Source organism: Parus major, chromosome 1 (assembly GCF_001522545.3).
Source record: "Parus major isolate Abel chromosome 1, Parus_major1.1, whole genome shotgun sequence".
In the NCBI taxonomy this organism is placed as follows: domain Eukaryota; kingdom Metazoa; phylum Chordata; class Aves; order Passeriformes; family Paridae; genus Parus; species Parus major.
In genome coordinates, this window is record NC_031768.1 from 72,868,322 (window position 1) to 72,887,240 (window position 18,919).

An 18,919-nucleotide genomic window follows, 5' to 3' on the forward strand; every position below is an offset into this window, starting at 1 on the left:
AGCTGGAAACATGTCTTGCATCAAGGCTGAGCTGGCTTCAATAGTGGGACGCAGCGTTTGGGTGCTGGAACTCACGCCTTTCCTGGCTGGACTGTGGGACCAGAGCTAGTGTGAACAGCTCCAGGGTGCAGTGCTACCTGCACAAAGTCAGGGTGTCACTGGTGAGAAAGGGCAGGGATGGCCTCTGCTGGGTGTCTGTGCAGTGACTTAACTCACTAAACTCCCTGTTATTTCTGATTATGTGGATTGCATTCATGTAGAACAAAGCAGGAGGACACATCTCTGAAGCTCTGTGTCTGCATGGCCCTGTGTTTGCTGGTGCCTGAGCAGCTGCTGTTGGGTTTGTGCATTGTCTGTAGCTGCATTTTCTTTAAGAATATATGGTTTCCTGGCAAGGAACAATTACTGCTTGAATGTCCTTCTGAAGTGCTGCCATATCATGACCTTGTGTGACAAATTAGGAATCAGGTCTGCAGTTGTGCTCGATTATTCAGTGTACTCTTGTTCTGACTGAGGATAGCTCAGAGGTGCTGCCTCCAAATTCACTGCTGTCTTTGACACAGGGTTAAGCAGTGTTCTAACCTGGGGCTCAAATGCATCAAGCCTGAATAATTTAATGTGGACTTTATGCAACACAGATCTGTTTTTTGCAGGCCCTATGGCTCCTGTAGAGCTTTTCTGCTTTCCCTCTGTTTCCCTGGCAGAGGCAGCATTAGGCAGTGTTTGGTGTCACATTTAGCATTTCTTGCCTTCCAGGCTGATTAACATCATGTTTTGACTACCATATGTATGAATAGGTCAGACTCCCTCTCACCAGGTCTGCAGTGAAGCACCTGGGATGTCTGAGAGAAGAGTCAGATTTTATTGTCAGTCTTTTAGATGCCATCAGTCTTCCTGCAAGCTATTCCTTTCAGCTGAGTCACAGCAGCTTTTCGATCCATTTCATGCTTGCTCAGAGCAGAAAGCATCACTCTAACTGTCCTAGGCAGCCTGATGGTGCTGAGTTCCAGTGGGTTCTGGTTCTGGAAGGAGGTTCTGGCATGGGGAACACCAGCTTGGGCAACACTGCTTGGACAGGCACTCTGGGTTGAACATGCAATACAGAATTCCTTACCAAAGGGGCTTCTCCTGGCACTTCTGAGGGCTGTGAGCCAGAGGATGGTCCCAACAGCACACCATCTCTTCAAAGAAAGTAGAAAAGTTTAAAGTACTCTGACATCCTCTGAGGCCTGGAAATGTTATTAAATATTTCTTTGGCTAAAGTCAGAGTGTCTTCAGATGCTCAAAGAGGAGTCAAGTGGTGGAGAAAATGACAAGGGAGGAGAGTAGATGTTAACAAAATGTATTGCAGAGTTCTACAACACAGAATTACATGCCACCACAACTGTTCTCTGCAGTACTCACTTGCCCCTTTTTACCTCCTGGAAGTGGTAATGAGATGGAACTCTTTAAGGTCAACAGTTGGGTTTAAATGTTACAGGATTCTTGGTGCACTGATTTTCATAGTAATTATGTTCCCTTTTTGGCCTTTTTGAAATAACAAATGTGCTTAAATGGCTATTCATTTGCAGTCTAGAGGAGAAAGGGGAAGCAAAGCTCCATGTGACTATGATCTGGGCTGTGAATGCCAGTGCCTCTCCTATGGCAGTCCCCTGGTGTCCCAGTCATCATCAAAGCGCCTCAATGCACCCAGGACTAGAGAGGTGGGAATTTCTACTCTGGCCCAGATGTGACCCTTGGTTTAGCTCTGGGCACATACTGGCAAACATCTGGTGGTGTGACCAGAAGTGGCTGTGTTGGGGGTCACTGTCCCTCTTGTTCCCAGCCTCCCATTCCAGAGACCACCAAGCCACCCCACGTCAGGTGTCCCGACCCTGCACTGAGCAGATCTGTACCATGTGTTGCACTGTCCTGCCCTGACACAACAAGGGCTTCAGAGCATCCCTGGGCTTAAAAGCAAAGGACATGCTGAGGTGATTTCTTGTTTTGGGGCAGGCAAAAAATGAAACCTGCAAAACATGGAGGACTTCTGTTAACTTCATAGGGGTTCTTCACACTGATGTCCCGGTGCAGCCAAGCCCGTGATAAAAACTTCTCCAGACTTGGGAGAAGCTTGATTTCCCTGTAAGTGCTCAACTTGCCAGGGAGAGGTGTAGGACAGCAGATGGAAAGGAACAATATGCTGATTGCATTGCTTTGCTGAATGAGAGCCACAAAAAGCTGAATGGGGATCACAGGTGCTCTTAAGAGAGCTTGAAGGACTGGCCTTGGCACAGTGAGGAAAATATGAACTTTTGCTCTCTAGTGCCCACCAAAGTCACTCCTCAGCTGGACAGGGGAGAGAAACTTTAATGAAAGGCTCATGGATTGGGATATCGTCAGGGAAAGATCACTCTCCAATTACCATCATGGGCCAGAGTAGAAAAAGAATAAGTAAAACTAAATCTTAAAAATACCTTTCCCCCACCCAACCCTTCTTCCCAGTCTTAATTTTATTTCTGATCCTCTGACTCCTCCTTGCAGTGACACATAGAGATGGAGAATGGGGATTAGGGTCACTTCATCACACGGTGTTTCTGCAGCTCCTTGTTGTTCTCATACCAAGATTAGGAATCTTTTTCCTCTCACAGGAGCATTATGAATATGAAACTTCTAATTCATGTAAGTACAAATATGGGTGTCGGATATTCTCTGTATAAAGTGAACATCAATGAGCATGTTTGGGGAACAGTGTGCCAAAAATAAATGTCATGCAGCTGTCACTGCATACAGCAAATGTTCTGAGTTTTGCAGACTATTCCCCTGACAGTACTAGGTGGATGGGGAGCTTTCCCAAACACTTAAATTATGAGAGATTTAGAGTGGTAACATTTTCCATACATTCCAAAATTTTCATGTTTACCAGAATTTTAAAAAAAAAATTAATTTCAGAATTCCAATTCTGTTATACCTGTAAACATCACAGAAACACTTTGCACTTGAAAAGTAAAAATGACAAAGATTTGGCTAGGAATACTAAAGAAGATTAATAGCCACTGGCTCCAGTGTGCTCTGTTTTGTGTATTATCCTTGCTGCCACAATTAAGGATTTTTTTTTCATTATCACTTCCTGTGTGTCACTATGATTTTCTATAATTTATTGTGGAGAAAAGAGGAAAAGACATTTCATTCATTATTACAAATCTGTTTTAGGTGTGTTAATGTGTTTTATATGAAATGGTTATACTGACAACATCAGCATTTGGACCCTAATTTATAATGCAAATAACTTGCTCTGCCTTAACTAGTATATGCCCTCTTGGGGCAGAATCAGAATTGCATTGCTTTGTCTAAACTTTCTGAAAGACCATGCCTGCCACCTCAAATGGCTGCAAATGAAACATTTTCTTTCTCTCACCTGCCTTCTCAACAGATATTTGCTCTGGAGATGCTTGTTGAATGCAGACAGATTGTTCCTGTACATGATGGTGTTCTCATCCACAAATTTCTCAGCCAAGCCACCTCACTGAACTGTAAAAAAAACTGGTGTTGAAGTCTACAACTAAGGTCAACAGCAAGACCCTGGATTGTTTTTATCTGGATGACATAATTGTGTACAGTATTGTCATATTTTCACTTAAGCAAGCCACCACTGGTGTGCAAATACTGTAAAATTCTCAGAAACTACCAGTATTTTAAGCTATTTTAAAGGTATTCTTGTTTAAATTGGATCAGGGTCATGGAGAGAGGGTTCTGACATGAAACTCTTCTCTACCCTAAGCAGGTTATAACCTAGGTCATAACCTAAGCAGGTTATGCTTATGCTTTACCATTATAAAACAGCAACCCCAATGACAGTAGTACTTTTTCCTTTGATTTTACAAAAGCAGTGGCAGGAAATTTCCAATTCAAAAGCAAATAAGGTGGAGAGATACGTCAGTGCAATATCAGTAATTAATTTTCTCCCTGCAATGCAGCAATGCTCTGTGTTATTACTTGAACATGATGACAAACTTACTTTTGTTAAAAAATTAATGCCCTTTATCTGAAAAAAACTAAAAAGAAAACCAATCTTTGATCACGACCATCAACTATATATCTATAACTATATTAGCTGTGTCCTTGTCTTATATTCCTACTGAAATTTAATTAAGAGGAAAACTATTGAACCAAAGCACAAGACAGTAGAATAAATTAATGAGAAATATATATTTTTATAAATTATTTTGTGCTTCTTCATGTGATGTCTTATTTAGACTCTAGATCAAAACTGAAACTGTGATTCCAAGGCCTAGAGAGAGTTTAGAAATTACTAACAATAGTAGTTGATAGTGTGTTGCTGAGTCATCCTGTCTCCTCAGATGGTTCATCTTTGAAGCCTTGTGCAGAGCAGAAGACGAAGTACCACGTTTCTCATCACATTCAGCTGCTCAAGCACAGTCCTTAATGTTAGGCTCCTCATACACTTGGATGAATTCAAAGCATAAAATTGCAACTAGGAAACTGCTAAAGCACCCATCTCAGGGAGGCAGAGTCCTTTACAATATGCTGCAGCTCGCTGGCAAAAATTCAAGTTACAATCGGGCAATATCTGAAGCTCTGTTAGAACAATTACAGTGAATCCCACGTTCCTGCTATTAGAAGGCAAATCCTGCCTCCAGTTCCAATTTCAAAGCTCCCCAGCTTTTCACACTGCCTTATTCTTCTAGTTAAAGATGGCAAGGATAAGAAACAGAGAAGAGGTTGTTCATTCTTTTTTTTTTTTGTTTGCCTCTTGCTTAGTTTCCAAAAGTGATTTGCACAGTACGTAATCTTTACACATTCTCCTGTCATCTCCATTAACACAAATCTGCTGTTTTTTCCCCTTTCTTCCCGTGTAAATCAATTTTTTGTGCACAGCATCCCTTTCTGAGGACTTGTTTGTATGTGCCATCCATCTTTTCATCTTTCTTTATGTACTTATTTCCTCTCTGGTTCATGGCCCCTGAATTCTCACTCACATTACATTTCCTAATTTGCCAATACAGAAATAACTTCTTGACTCATTAGTAATGACATGCTTGCGAGTCCTTGAAAATACCAATACTTTATATTTCCCATTCAAATCCCCTCCTCAGTTTATTTATCTCTGAGCCTATTACAGGCATCTCAGGCTGGGAAATTTTGACATAAAGCCCTTTAGTAAGTAGCCCCTCTGGTAACTAGCCTGATGCTGGTTTTAATTTATCATAAGAACCAGTCCCTAGCAGTTTCCACATGACCCTTCTGTTAAGGGGTTATGCCCTTCAAGAGAACTTGGTTTCTTTGAGGAATGCTTCCTATTTTTTTTTTTTAATTGCCATTGTAATGATTTCTGCTGCCTGTACTCACTTCACATCTCACTTTCCTCACTCTTCATCCCATATTCTGAGGAAGGTTCAGAGGGTGTTTTATTTAGAATTCATCAATGCCTCTCACCAACCTACCACAATGAGAGGATATATTTCCTCTGGCCAAATAGTTGAGTATCAAGAATACACTAAAAAAAAAAGTAAAAAAAATGTTTATTTATTGTGAATTCTTCTTGAGTCTCAGGATTTCTTAGGTATCAGGCTGTATGTGACAAGGATGTAAATTAGAAGGTGTTCTCGAGTAAAAACCATTTGCACCAATTCCTTTTAATGAAGAAATGTTGATTGTGGAGATGTAGTTTATCTGCATGCTTTAAATTAGAGGAATCACTGAGATTAATCTCTTTCTGTTGACATCTTGCAGATAAAATAAACACAATTGTGCAATCTGGTGCTGTTCTCATTCTCTCTCATTTCTTTTACAAAACCTGAAGGACATGGAACCTGCTTGCAGGCCACAGCTAGATTTATCACTCCAAGATCCCTGGCAGGAGGTTTATTTGGATGGCCAGAGTTCTTGCCTCACCTTTGTTCTTTCCAGATAATCCTCTCAATTGAGTCAGTCCACTTTTTCAGACTGACATGTCAAGTAGTCTCCTGGGAGAACAGGCAGGAGGAAACATAGGGTCATAAATCACTTCTTTCCCATCTTCCCTGGATAAAAAGTGCTTGGCTTTACAAGGCATAAAGACTTCATAATAGGACATTATTCCTGTGTGACCAATCCCTTGCTGAATCCACCATCTTGGCAGGACACCTGCAGGGATGTGTTTATATCTTGCCTGTGTCTGCAGCTCCCCAAAATGCTTCTGAGAAGAGGCAGGCTTGAAATCATGTGGAAATATTAAATGGAACTTGACTATGGGACTCCCATTCTGAAACTTCTAGGACAGAAGAGCCCAAAAAGCACACTAAAATAAATCCAGTGACCTCCCACTTATAATCTCTTTTCCAGCTCAGTGGTATCCAGCATGGTGGCATATGCTTGAAGATAGGCTTGCTTAGTGTAGCTTGTGTGTTAGCATCAACAGGGGCCTGGAGGGCCTTTGTGCTTCAAAATGAGGTGAGTGGCAAGACAAGCTGGTAGTGTCACAGTTGTCAGAGGGTTTCCTGTCAAGAACAGTGACAAAGACAGTGACTTGGGATGTCAGGCATATTACTCAGTATTTACAGCTATTTCTGGGTCAAGGGCTAAGACAAGAATTGGATATGAAATTGCCCTTTCCTCTAAACACAGCAGTATAACACAAAGGGAAATGAAAAGCAATTTCAGGAATTGTGGGGTGAAAATTGGAGAGGAGTAAATTGTTCAAGTTGCTGCTGAAAGAGACAATTATGAACACTCTCTGTGGCAGTCAAATTCTCTGTACAATTATTGTCACAGTGCTGTAGTGCCTTGGAGCCCTTTCCATGGAGCAAAACCTCACTGGTCCTCAACAATTTTTTTCCCATGAGTGCTCATCTTTTCCTTAAGAAAAAGACATGCTCCCAACTTTTTTATTCTCTGTATTGCAGTGAAAAGGAGGAGACTCTCCTGCAATACTCCATGTCTATAGTCCAGCTGGAATGGAGCTTCCTTTAGTTTGCTGTGTGCTGCCCATGTGAGCGTGCATTGGACTGAGCTACAGCACTGTAGGAGAAAAGGATAAGGTCTTAGAACCAGGCAAAGGCTGTGGTTACTCTCTACAGTGTCTCAATATCAGTTTAAGGTATTGTTGCTCTTGCAACAAATGGGCTGATACAACTATGTGGGACTATGCTAGAATGTGGCCTTTGGAGCTGGCCTGCCTTTAAGAACCAAAAATATGCTTTAATCTCACTTAAAACCCAAACCAACCCATTGCACTGCATTAAAACTCTAAGAGTATTTTAGTTACTATTACACTGCTCTGATGATAGGGACTGACAAATGAAAGCCCCAGGGCTTTAATCCCTTGTCCCAGCCAGGTGATCTTGAGTCAGTACTTGTGTCTCACTTTCGAAGTAGCTGATCTGAAGCTTCCTGACATGTGCAGCTCTGGAGCTCTCCAAGATGAGCAGGCACCAGAAGATGTAGTCATTTCTCCCCCAAAGGTGTGTTACCAGTGTCAGCAAATCAAGGACAGGACAAGTGTTACCCCTGCTGTGAGCTTCCTGTCTGGTAAAAATGTTTTCAACTTCTCAAAGGAAATATAGCCAAACAAATAAAGCATGTAAAAGCTTCCCAATAAATTAACTGGATGAGCTATTTCACATGTGTAACAGCTACCTCGCAAAGCATTTATTAGTAGAATAATAGAATCATTTAGGTTGGACAAGACCTATAATCTAAGACCATCAAGTCCAACCACTAGCCCAGAACTGCCAAGTTGTCACTAGAGAATTTCCCAGATGAAGGATTCACTTCATTACAGTCATGAAACTTGGGTGAGGAGAGGGAAAATAAATGGATGTTTCTAAACCTCATCCCCCTGGTGTGCTGAGCTATGGCTGAAATTATCATCTCTTTCCTAAGAAGCTGAGGAAATTAACAAAATAACTATTGCTCAGGGGCAGACAACTCGCAATTTGCTGTTGAATATGGAACAATGAGTGAATCATTGTTCGATCCACCACAGCCTCCTCATTTGTTCTCACTGCAAGCTGAGTTCTCCTTTCCAAGCGAGGCTGTCAGGAGCCTCAATGTCACTGGGGCTCTTTTGTTGCTGCCAGGAGCATTCTTCTTGATGGACAGTAGAAAATCGTCTGGTTTTTCACTTCAGGTGCTCACTGCACAATTGAGGCACTCACAGCACAATTCAGGCAAGAGCAACTAATAACACAGGCATTGCTGCTGCATTGATTTTTGGGTGAGGTGTTCCATCATTTTATGGCACTGAATTTAGACGCAGTTGCTTTAATTTTCTCCTGAGTAAACATAATGAAATTTCTATGAAAGAAGCACGCTTTTCCCTGTAATTGCATCATTCTTTGTTTGTCTGGGGTTTTTTCTGCTGCAATTTCTCCAAGGAATGACATTTTCATTTCTGAGACAAGACAATGAAAATTCCCATCTGAGTCTAAGTAATCCCTCAGAAATGAATGTAAAGGACTGCTCGATAGTTCAAATGGCAACTGAAAATGAGGTGGTTTTAAAAATGAACAAAATAAGAATTAACTGAAACTAAGTACATTTTGACTGGAGTGTGTCCCCTTTCTGTCCTCTTACCAGCATCTTACTGGATATTGTTTTTCTTTAGTATGGGAACTTCATATTGTGTTGTTGAGGTAAGAAATTCTCTCCAGAATAATGGTGGAAAAATATTTTGTATTCTCAGGAAAAAAGAACCTTTTTTCCCTTAGTGAAACCTTGCCTCTTGTTTAAAGAAAACTGCACAGGATCACACTGAGTGGAGAAGATTTTTTTTTAACCTTTTTGAAATAAAAATAAAACATCAGGCTGAGAGTTGAAGGCAAGAAGTGAAAGAAGCATAGAGGTTTGTAACACAGGTCAGTTGAAGAGTCACCAGTTTCTTTCAGAGAAATTGTAAAATGGGCCATTAAATGAAAAATAATACTTCACTAGGAAAGGTCAGTTCCTCCCTGAAGGGGTTCATCAAAAATCAGTATCTCCAAGGCATTACTGTTTTATTAGCCTGTTTAATTTTGGCACAGAGAATGAGACAACTGAACAGAGGTGCCCAGCCAACCATTAAAAATGGTATACCAAGAAGTAGCTCTCTAGGCTCACTGAAGATTTCTGAGCATGTGAGGAGATCTCAGACATACTAATATCTTGAAAGAAATAAGGCTGAACTTTAATATTTACCTGCTTCCTTTAAGAAAATACTTTTCTTGAACAAGAAGAGGAAATGAAACTAAATTATGTCACCATTTCCCCAATGGCTGACTTCAAAATTAAAGGCAGCTCTCAGAAATAACTTTCTAGGTTTTACTGTTCTTCAGTTTTTGAGATTATAGAGTGTATTTGCATCATAGTTTCTTTCCTAAAACCAGGAATATTAGAAAATTGTTTTAAATTCAAATTTAATTTAAATTCAAATTTAATTTAATTTAATTTAATGACATGATATGTTGACATGGATGGTTACAGGTATTAAGAATAGCACCTAACACTGCAAGAGCTCACCTCGTGCTTTGAATCCTCTTCTTCATCTTTAACTTTCTGCTGTAGAAAATACATTCCCTGTTCTCACTCCCAAATTGTCCACATCTGTCACTATTCACGCTATGCCACAGGTTCCAGACTTGCTGTTCTCATTTTCAAATGCTTCCTAAACTGATTCAGTCACAAATAGTTGGCTCAGCTCATGGACTATCAATTTTCTGTTTAGATTTAATACAAATCTATTAAGCCCATATGCCTGGCTGTGTGCTGAGTGAGTTAGAGAGCACCCACTTGAGATACTCCGCTGGCTGTCTGGAACAAGTGGTAGCACTGGGATGGAAAGAAACCAATTTTTTGGTGAGAAGAGCACATCACAATCAGAGAAGAGGCTTTTCTTAATGGGGTAAACATGCTCTTTTCTTGCTTCTCCTCTTTCAAGCAGTGTACTTTGTTGCATATAGCCAAGGACTGAAAGTAGCATTAGTCAATCCTGCTGGAACATCTTCTGTATCCATCTGTTTGCTCTGTAAATGGCTCCCTGCAGAGGTTCACATGCTGCTTTTCCAAATGGTGCCTATGAAAGTCTATCAGTTACCATTCTACACCTAGTGGTGATCTACAACAGGTTTTTCTTGCGATGCTGTTAACTGTCAGCATAAATTGAACAAATATGCAAATTCAATTTACACATTTAATACCACCATGGAGATGATAATTAAATTACTGTTATCACTTTGAAAGCATACTGTCCCATGCAAATAGCTAACAAATTACCCAAGCTCTTCACTCAGACCCTGGCCTAAAGAACGTTATTTCTTGGCTGCTGTGGACACTTTTGGTGTCAGGCACATTACTAATGCTCTAATCTCATCCCAAAGAAATTAGGTCCCAGATAAACATTTTCTTCACCAGAGGCATAGAAGCTCTGTCAAGTACTCTTGGCCAACTGCAACTTTCAAGTGCTTGAACACACCTATTTTTGAATTTCCCTCTGCTCACCCAGGTACATTCTGAGCAGCTAGCACCCTGACATTGCAGAGATCACAGTCTAGCATGGATGCACTGAACTGGCTGCTAACAGGCTAGAAAGTGTCTGGAAGATCACCTGGAGGTGTTCACAGCAATGGGGAGCACTGGGCACTGCATGGCACTGGAACCTGTGAGCATCTTGGGCCATGTTCTCTTGTTTGCTCTCATTAATGCCAGTCTGGACAAACAGGCCAGAGCCTGCGTAAGGGAATTCAGCCCGGCCAGAGGGATGAACCTGGATGTCAGTATCCCATTGCTGAGGATTACATTTAGGGCTCTGTGTGCAGCTGCAGGCTGAGAACTAGAAAGAAGCCTCAGCCTGAGGCAAGAGATCGTGAAACTGCCAAAGGGCACAGGGACATGTGGTGCCAGCCATGTGCCCAGACACTCAGGGACATGGAAGGAGCCAAGGGTTCCAGACATGACTCTGCTTGGACTGTGCTTCTGAGGGTATACGAGCACTGAGGTTTGGGGTCACTCCTCGAAGGCACCCAGCTCACACTGTTATTTTGTTGTAGTACCATGATTAAACGATTTTAAGGATTGAGACATCTGAGACTTTGCTATAGGAAACGTGAGGTCGAGGTGGTATGGAAACCTTGTCTGACTATGGGATGTGTAGCTGCCAGGGACAGCTCAGGTGGTGTGAGTGTGAGTGCTGGAGAGTCTTTTGGATGGTTGGGCAGGTAAGTTTTCTTAATGCCCATTGCAGGACTGTGTGGTCCTGTTGGTCAAGCAGCACAGGGTTCCAATAAGCTGCTGGGCCATGACATGGCATTTGCTGTGACCTCCATTTGTGAGGCTGGTTAGCTCTGAGCAAGGTGTGGGGAACCCACCTGGGTGTGTGGGATGGAGCAACCCTGGATATATGGACAGACTAGGGGATGAGATGCAGGAGAGCAGCGCTGCACAAAGGGATCTGGGGGTCCTGGCTGGCAGAAGGTTGAACATGAGGCAGCAGTGCCCTGGCAGCCAGGAGGGCCAACCCTGTCCTGGGGGGCATCAGGCACAGCATCACAGCCGGGCAAGGGAGGGGATTGTCCTGCTCTGCTCTGGGCTGGGGCAGCCTCACCTCAATGCTGGGGGCAGTTCTGAGTGCTAAAATTTAAGACAGACACAAAGCTGTTAGAGAGTGCCCAAAGGAGGGCAAAGATGATGGTGAAGGGACTGGAGAAGCTGTATGAGGTGTAGCTGAGGTCACTTGGTCAGTTCAGCCTGGAGGAGACTGAGGGGAGACCTCATTGCAGTCTGCAGCTTCCTTGTGAGGGGAAGAGGAGGGGCAGGCACTGATCTCTGTGGTGAACAGTGACAGGACCCAAGGGAGTGGCCTCAAGTTGTCTCAGGGGAGGTTTAGGTTGGGTATTAAGAAAAGGCTCTTCACCCAGAGGGTGTTTGGGCACTGGAACAGGCTCCCCAGGGAAGTCCTCAGTGCACCAGCCTGACAGAGTTCAAGAAGCATTTAGACACTGCCCTCAGGCACATGGTGTGATTCTTGGGGGTGCTCTTATGCGGAAGTTGGACTCGATGATCCTACACAATTCCGGATACTCTATGATTCCATAACCATGTCATGAGCCGAGCGCGTCGCGACGGACGCCGGCGAGAGCAGAAGGGCCCGGCACCAGAACCCGGTTCCGGGAGGTCCCCACCGTGCCCCGTGGCGGCCTGTCCCCGCTGTCCCCGCCATCCTGCCGTGTCCCGCAGCCCCATCGGGAGGTGCCACAGCCGCCCCGCCCCGCCATTGCCGGGGCCGCTGTTCACGACAGTGTCGCGGCGGAGCTGCCGTACGGGCGCTGCGCGGCTTCCGGCGGGCTGTGCGGATGGCGTCCGGGCCGGAGGGCGAGCGGAGCCGGCGACAGCGGGAGCGGGAGGCGCTGCTGGCGCAGGTGGGGTGACCGGCCCGGCCCAGCCTTGCCCCGGGGTCGCTCAGCACCCCCAGCTGCCCAGGCTTGGCGCTGGGTGCTGCGCGGGGTCTGTGCGCTCCCGAAGGCTGCCCTGGCCGGGGCAGCCGGAGGAGGGTACGCCGTGGGGTGAGCCCCTTCAGTGCGGAGGGGAGCTGGGCTGCGGCACCGACAGTGGCAGGACGCGGTCTGGAATCTCTGAGTGACACCCACTTGATTTCGTGCAGTTTGCCACTTGTGGTATTGATCCTCTTGGTTTTTCACTTCTTATGTATTTCTGTGCTTACACCTTTGGAGAGAGCCGGAGTCGGTCGTCTTTACATTGTCTCTTCAGGTTTTTTTTTAGATTGATAAGATGGCACCACCCTCACTCCCCGGCCTTCTCTAGGCTGATCAGGCCCAGCTCTCAGCCTTTCCTTTAGTGAGACCTAAAAAGCGACTCCTTCTCCATATCTTTGGCCTGTCTTCCCTAAAGAGCCTGTATCCCTCCATTGCAACGTTCTGGTCATGGAGTGGTGATAACTTGAAGTTGTGTGCGTGTGTTAAGAAGTGGGAGCCTGATTTCATAGGATCAATTACTTTCCTGCTTTTACGTTGCTGTACTGTAAGACAAGAATTAGGCGGCTCCCACTCACAGGTGCTTTGGTAGAGCTGCAGTGATTTGCAGACCCACGCTAATCCTGATGCATTTTGTTCAAAACCTGCCTATATGCTGGTTTTGGTATTTGTGGTGATTCTTGTTGTGACTTGTTGTAGAGTGAATGCTGAAGTCAGAAATGGCACATCACTTAAGTGACATGGCTTGTTTTGGGGTTTAAGGGGGGATAAGAAGAGAAGTGTAAGAGAAGGACAGAGTGTGGAAAGAGAATGAGGTTGTGATGATGGGTTTTTGACAAAAGGAAGGCCAGGGTAAGCAGCAGCCAAATCTTACTGGGCAAAGATATTGTCAGAAAAAAAATAGTGGAAAAATGTCCTGAATAGCTGCTGCTTACACAATAGCGTAAGCTTTTCTCAAGGCAAAGCAGAAGGAGAGAATATTTGATGTAATGTATCATGTGGGTGTCTCCCTTGTGCAGTTGTGGAACCATTTCTTGGCAATAAAAGTTCCCTTCAGTGATTTTGTCCCTTTTGACAAGCAGTTGAAGGGAAGTTCATTTAACTTAGTAATAGTGAATCACACTACCCTGCAAAAGTTTGTTGATGTTATTGTCTGTTGCTTTACTTAAACTGCTGTATATGTTTAAGAGTGCTCCTTTGCTCAGTTCAACCTCTTGGATGTTGAGAAAATACACTTACCGGCAAGCAAACCTTATGTAGGGCACTATTATCCTACTTTACCTTTCCTTCTCAGCTGGTGCCACTTGTACAGCAAGCTGACTGGGCCATTGCCACTGGCTCAGAATCCTAGAACAGCCCTGGTTGGAAAGGCCTTGAAAGATCACTTGGTCCAACCCCTTGTGGGAAAGGGAGCCTAGGTGAGATTATTTATTCCTCTGTTCAGTCATGTCTTGAAAAACTCCAGTGACAGGGTTAAGTTTCCTCTTGTCTGATCATTCAGGAAGCACAGTGCCCCACCCAGGCTACACTGCCACCACCTGAGGCTGTCACTGCTGGCACTGAAGCCCCTTTGCAGAGGGCAGCTCCAGTGAGCCAATACATGCTCTGCTTGACTCCCTTCACACAACATTCACACTCAGTCAGACAAGTTTCCCATGTGAGCTTGACCCCAGGTTTTCCATAGCAGAGTCAGAGACATCTGGTTCCTTAGAACAACTTAATCATGGTACAGAAGATAAAGCCAGCTTGATCTGGATGCCTCCAAGGAGGGACCTGAACAACTGAATCCCTAAGCTCTCATACTCTTGCTGTCTAAGTGTGTCATGGTCTGGGGTCCTCCTGCTGTGTCCTTGGCTCCTGCAGTGTCTCTGAGTGTCTGCTCTCCTGGCTGGCCCCAAAGATCTCGCTGTTGTGCAAAGGGGCAGCACCAAGTCATGGCCTTTTGCCTGGGGCACAGGTTGTCTTTGGCAGAGTTCCAGTAGCTGCTAGAAAGTTTGATATCTTGAGCAGGGGTCTACACTTCTCACTCCACTGTTAGGATATGTCTCAAAGAGTTCTTTGATGATACTTCATAGGTCATTCTACATAGCTTTGATGTAGCTTCATAGGTCCTAGCTCTCACTGTTAATATATTCTTGTAGGTTTAGATTCTGCTCATCAGCCTTGCTGAAGAATATTAGAGAAGGTGGTTTGGAGTTTTTAGAATGAAACCAAATCTGATATATTTTCTTTTTGCTAAGCTGTGGTGTATTAAAAGGTATGTATGTAGGATCTTCGTTGAATTTTGTAATTTTCTTTGACTTGAACAAGAAGCAGACCATCATTTTATTGTTCAGCATATTTTTTAAATGACGTGAATACAAATTACTCCTACATGAATATCTTAAAAATGCATCTGCAATGTTTGTGTGATACTAAAGAAAACCCAGTGCACAGCCCTAATTTTCTGGAGTAAGGCAAACACTGATTTTCTTTGTACATCAGTGTGCTCAGAGTTGGCTTTCACCATTCAAAACTAAAAACTGGGGAGTAAATAGCTCCATAAAGATGCTACATCGTTGCTTAGACAAAAGCTGATCAAGTGTTAGAACTACAGTGAGAGGGGTAAAGAACAAAGGAGGTGGTTGCACAGACACATTACCCATTTCTGTGTAATATCAAATAGCTCATGCAGCCCTGGTCCCAGCATCTCAAGAAGAACCAAACTTCTTGGAGAAGGCAGGAAGAAAGGTGCAGACATGATCTTAGTGCAGACTGTCTGAGGACTCAAGAGGTTTTGAGACAAGAAAAGACAGGGTGAAAATAAAGTTAATACAGGAGAGTTCTGTAAAATTGTTAAATGATACGGAGAAGGGAATAGAGAAATGCTACCTGCTGGTTCTTTCAGGTTAAGAACTAAATTATATTAAGGATTTTGAAGGTAGACAGCTTAAAGCAGACAAAAGAAGTGAACTTTCAGACAATGCACAGACAAATTGTGGGTCTCTTGCATAGAATGTTTCAAATACTGGCACTGCACTTCCATCCAGACAAGAATAGCCTAAAATCTAAAATATTTATTGAAAGGTATTGATTGAATAGTTGTTGAGCCTCAAATATCTAGAGGATGCAGGAATATTTTGGAGATGGCTCACTTTAAACTTAAGCCCGTATACACTGCAGCTTCCCTGGGTGTTGCTGGACAATTTTTAGTTGGGATACTAGCTTAGATTATCAGTTCTGAGGTTGTCACAGCACTGAGAAATCCAATACAGGGAAACAGAAGGGAGTATAATTTATGAAATACTAGCAACTGTGATTCTTCAAGTCCATTTTACATGGAGTGTAGGAATGGATCTGGGGACAATGTGGTTGCTTTCTACAGAAGTTAACCATTAGAGATGCTTGGTCCCTGTATGGCTGATGAGAAACTTTCCCAGTGTGACTTTCCAGCTTCTTACTGAAAGTCACAGTATTGAGTCTGTGTTATATTTACAGATTGTTGTTTTCACTTCCAAGCAACTTAAAGCTAAGTCAGATTCTCTGATTTTCAGAGGTTCTCTTGGGTGCATTGGGTAATACTGAAATGATTACTGAATACATTAATGATCAAATGGTTTTCTTTGCTGTTGCTTGTGGGATTGCTGTGTTCATCATCTTATGAATGTCCTTGAACTGTTTCTTTTCCTCGCAGTAAGAACAAAAAGTTGAAGTAAGGTGAGGACATATTGAAGGTTGGGAATTTCTCCCCCTGCCCCATTTTCTATACCAGAGTTTTAGAATCTGTTAGTAAAAATGCATCATAAGCAATTTATCCTATACAAGTCCTTGTGGAAGCTGCAGAGATTCCTTTATTATTAATTTGGCTGTTAGAGAAATTTAGGGATGAAACTTTTTTTTTAAACTCATTTCATCTTTCCTCTTCCCATTTATGGGCCTAATAACCTAATATAGCTATGTAAAAGGGCAACATTTTAAAGACTTCTCCTGTAGCTACTCTGTTATTTATGAAAAGTCAATTTAGCATTTTATAATGTGAAAGCGTGAGGATGTCATAGTTGCCATGCCAATACTCTGCTGTCGGCTTTTCAGAAATGGACTTGTTGCCGCCTGTGTGAGAGCAGATTAATGTCCTAAGTGTATTGACTTTCTCTGCTTTGCTTTGATTATGGCTGGACTGCCTGCTGCAGTGAACAGCCAGCTGGGCAAGGGAGGGGAGTGTCCCGCTCTGCTCTGAGCTGGGGCGGCCTCACCTCAAGTGCTGGGGGCAGTTCTGGGTGCCACAATACAAGAAAGACATTAAACTGTTGGAGAGTGTCCAAAGAAAGGCCACAAATACAGTGAAGGGCTTAGAGGCTGCAGGCATATGAGGACTGACTGTGGTCACTTGGTCAGTTCAGCCTGGAGGAGACTGAGGGGAGACCTCACTGCAGTCTGCAGCTTCCTTGTGAGGAGAAGAGGAGGGGCAGGCACTGATCTCTGTGGTGACCAGAGACAGGACCCCTAGGAACAGCCTGAAGTTGAGTGAGGAGAGGATTAGGTTGGGTATAAAGAAAAGGCTCTTCACCGAGAGGGTGTTTGGGCACTGGAACAGGCTCCCCAGGGAAGTGGTCAGTGCACAGCCTGACAGAGTTCAAGAAGTGTTTGGACAACACTCTCAAAGCACATGGTGTGACTCCTGGAGTGTCCTGTGCAGGGCCAGGAGTTGGACATTGGTTATCATTGTGGGTCCCTTCCAGTTGAGGATATTCTATGATTCTGTGAACAGAACTGGAAGAAAACTACTGCAAGGCTTTTTCTCCATGTGTTTTGATCGTCTTGCTTAGGCAAGCAGCAAGCAGGAATTTATCACAGCTGGCTAGCATAGTCATGAAAATCATTTGGTGATTGTAATCCTGGAAGCCCTTTACTTTGGGAAAGACAGTTGGAAAGCGGTGTAGTCTTTGCTTCTGGTATTCTGAGAAATTTGCAGAAATAACTGTACTTTGGCAGGTCTGGAAAGATGAGATGTTCAGCCAACTCACCTTAAGGAGCTCTTTGTTATGAAATATTGAACTTGCACCTGTTTTGATGAACCGAAATGCCACACAATTCATTGATCTAGAATTCTCTTTTAAATCTTGGATGTGTATTCTTCTATTTGTGTAGTCTGTCTTCCAAACTGCACTGATAAAAACCAATGGCTGATAATGTTTAGGATAATGATCAGTGATCAAATAATTAAGTGTTGACATGCAAATTATTATAAAGTTTCAGAAATAGCATCTTGTTTTGATTAGCACAATAGTTCATGACACTGCTATTTTGGCTTACATGTTTACAGCAAGAAAATAATCTGATGGGTGTTGTGGTAAGTGCAGAGATGTGTATTTTTCCTAGACACAAACATTTCTTATTGAGACTTCAAATTTTGGATTATTCTAGCATCTGTTGTATCATATGGTGTTTTTGTATTTTAGGGTTGCTCTTCTGTTACTTGGGGTTTTTTCCATGGCCTTTGAGTCCTTCACTCTTTGGCCTCTGGGGGTGATGATTTTTGACCATTCCTTGTGCAGAAAATCCTGCCTTTTAATTTTTAAGGATTACTGACAGATTGCAAGCTGGGTGTAGATAAATAAGACCTCAGTCAAATAATGTATATTATTGAAGCAATGAAAATAAATTGATACCATAAAACAAGTTCATTGCACAAACAAGAAATTACGTGTTTAGTTTTACTTATTTGTAATTCTGAAACTTATTTGTATTTCTGAAAAAATCAATTTGGGATTTGCAAGCCATTATTTTTGGAAACCTCTTGTTTGATGTTTTGATTAGACTTACATTTTTTATTTTCTTTGAAAATACAACTTAAAATTAAAGAAAAGCAAACAATAAAGAGTGTATAACAGTATCACTGAGTTCACAGTATTACAGCTCTAAAGAAACTGTGATATCAGCAGGTTTTGCTGGTGAAGTATGATCAGATATTTCCTCCTAAAAGCCTAACTTTTGGCTTTTTGCAGTGATCAGTATTTGCTGAGGTGATGGAGTGTTTGGCAGTACTTTACATTGCAGTTTTCAGTGGAAAATTACAGAAATCTCGCCTTAGGCAGAAATTAGTAGCAAAACATATCTCTGCTAGGGATTATAGTTGCTTCTGTGCTGTAATAGTAAGCACCTGCTTTTACATTTTTTCCCTTTTAAATCCTTCATGAAGTGTTACATCCCTAACTGTATGTGCTGAAGGAAATAAGTACTTCAGCACTTAAATCTGTGACATTGGAAGAGTAGTAGTGCTGAGAAGTGAATACTGCCTTTTCACAAAAGATTTTCAGACTTTTGTCAGAGCACCCCTATGCATTTTTGCAATAACATCTTTGAACAGACCTGTCGTTTTTGCAGGTAAGTGATGAAGACAGATATCTTCATTGCTATATTCTGTAAGGCCTTCCTCTGGAGCTTGCTTTGCCACAGCAGTGGAGAAGTCCTACATTAACAAGAAATACCTGTTTATG

At 42.9% G+C, this 18,919-nt stretch overlaps 1 protein-coding gene across 1 annotated transcript in view; it reads left to right on the plus strand.

Annotated features, from left to right (window-relative positions):
• The first annotated feature begins 12,277 nt into the window (after positions 1 to 12,277).
• The window catches only part of CWF19L2 (CWF19 like cell cycle control factor 2), a 61,725-nt gene continuing 55,083 nt past the window's right edge, over positions 12,278 to 18,919 (plus strand). Inside the window, exon 1 of the mRNA XM_015640786.1 lies at positions 12,278 to 12,371. Coding sequence (XP_015496272.1) covers positions 12,306 to 12,371 — 66 coding nt within the window. The 5' untranslated portion in view covers positions 12,278 to 12,305. The remainder of the gene's footprint in view (positions 12,372 to 18,919) is intronic.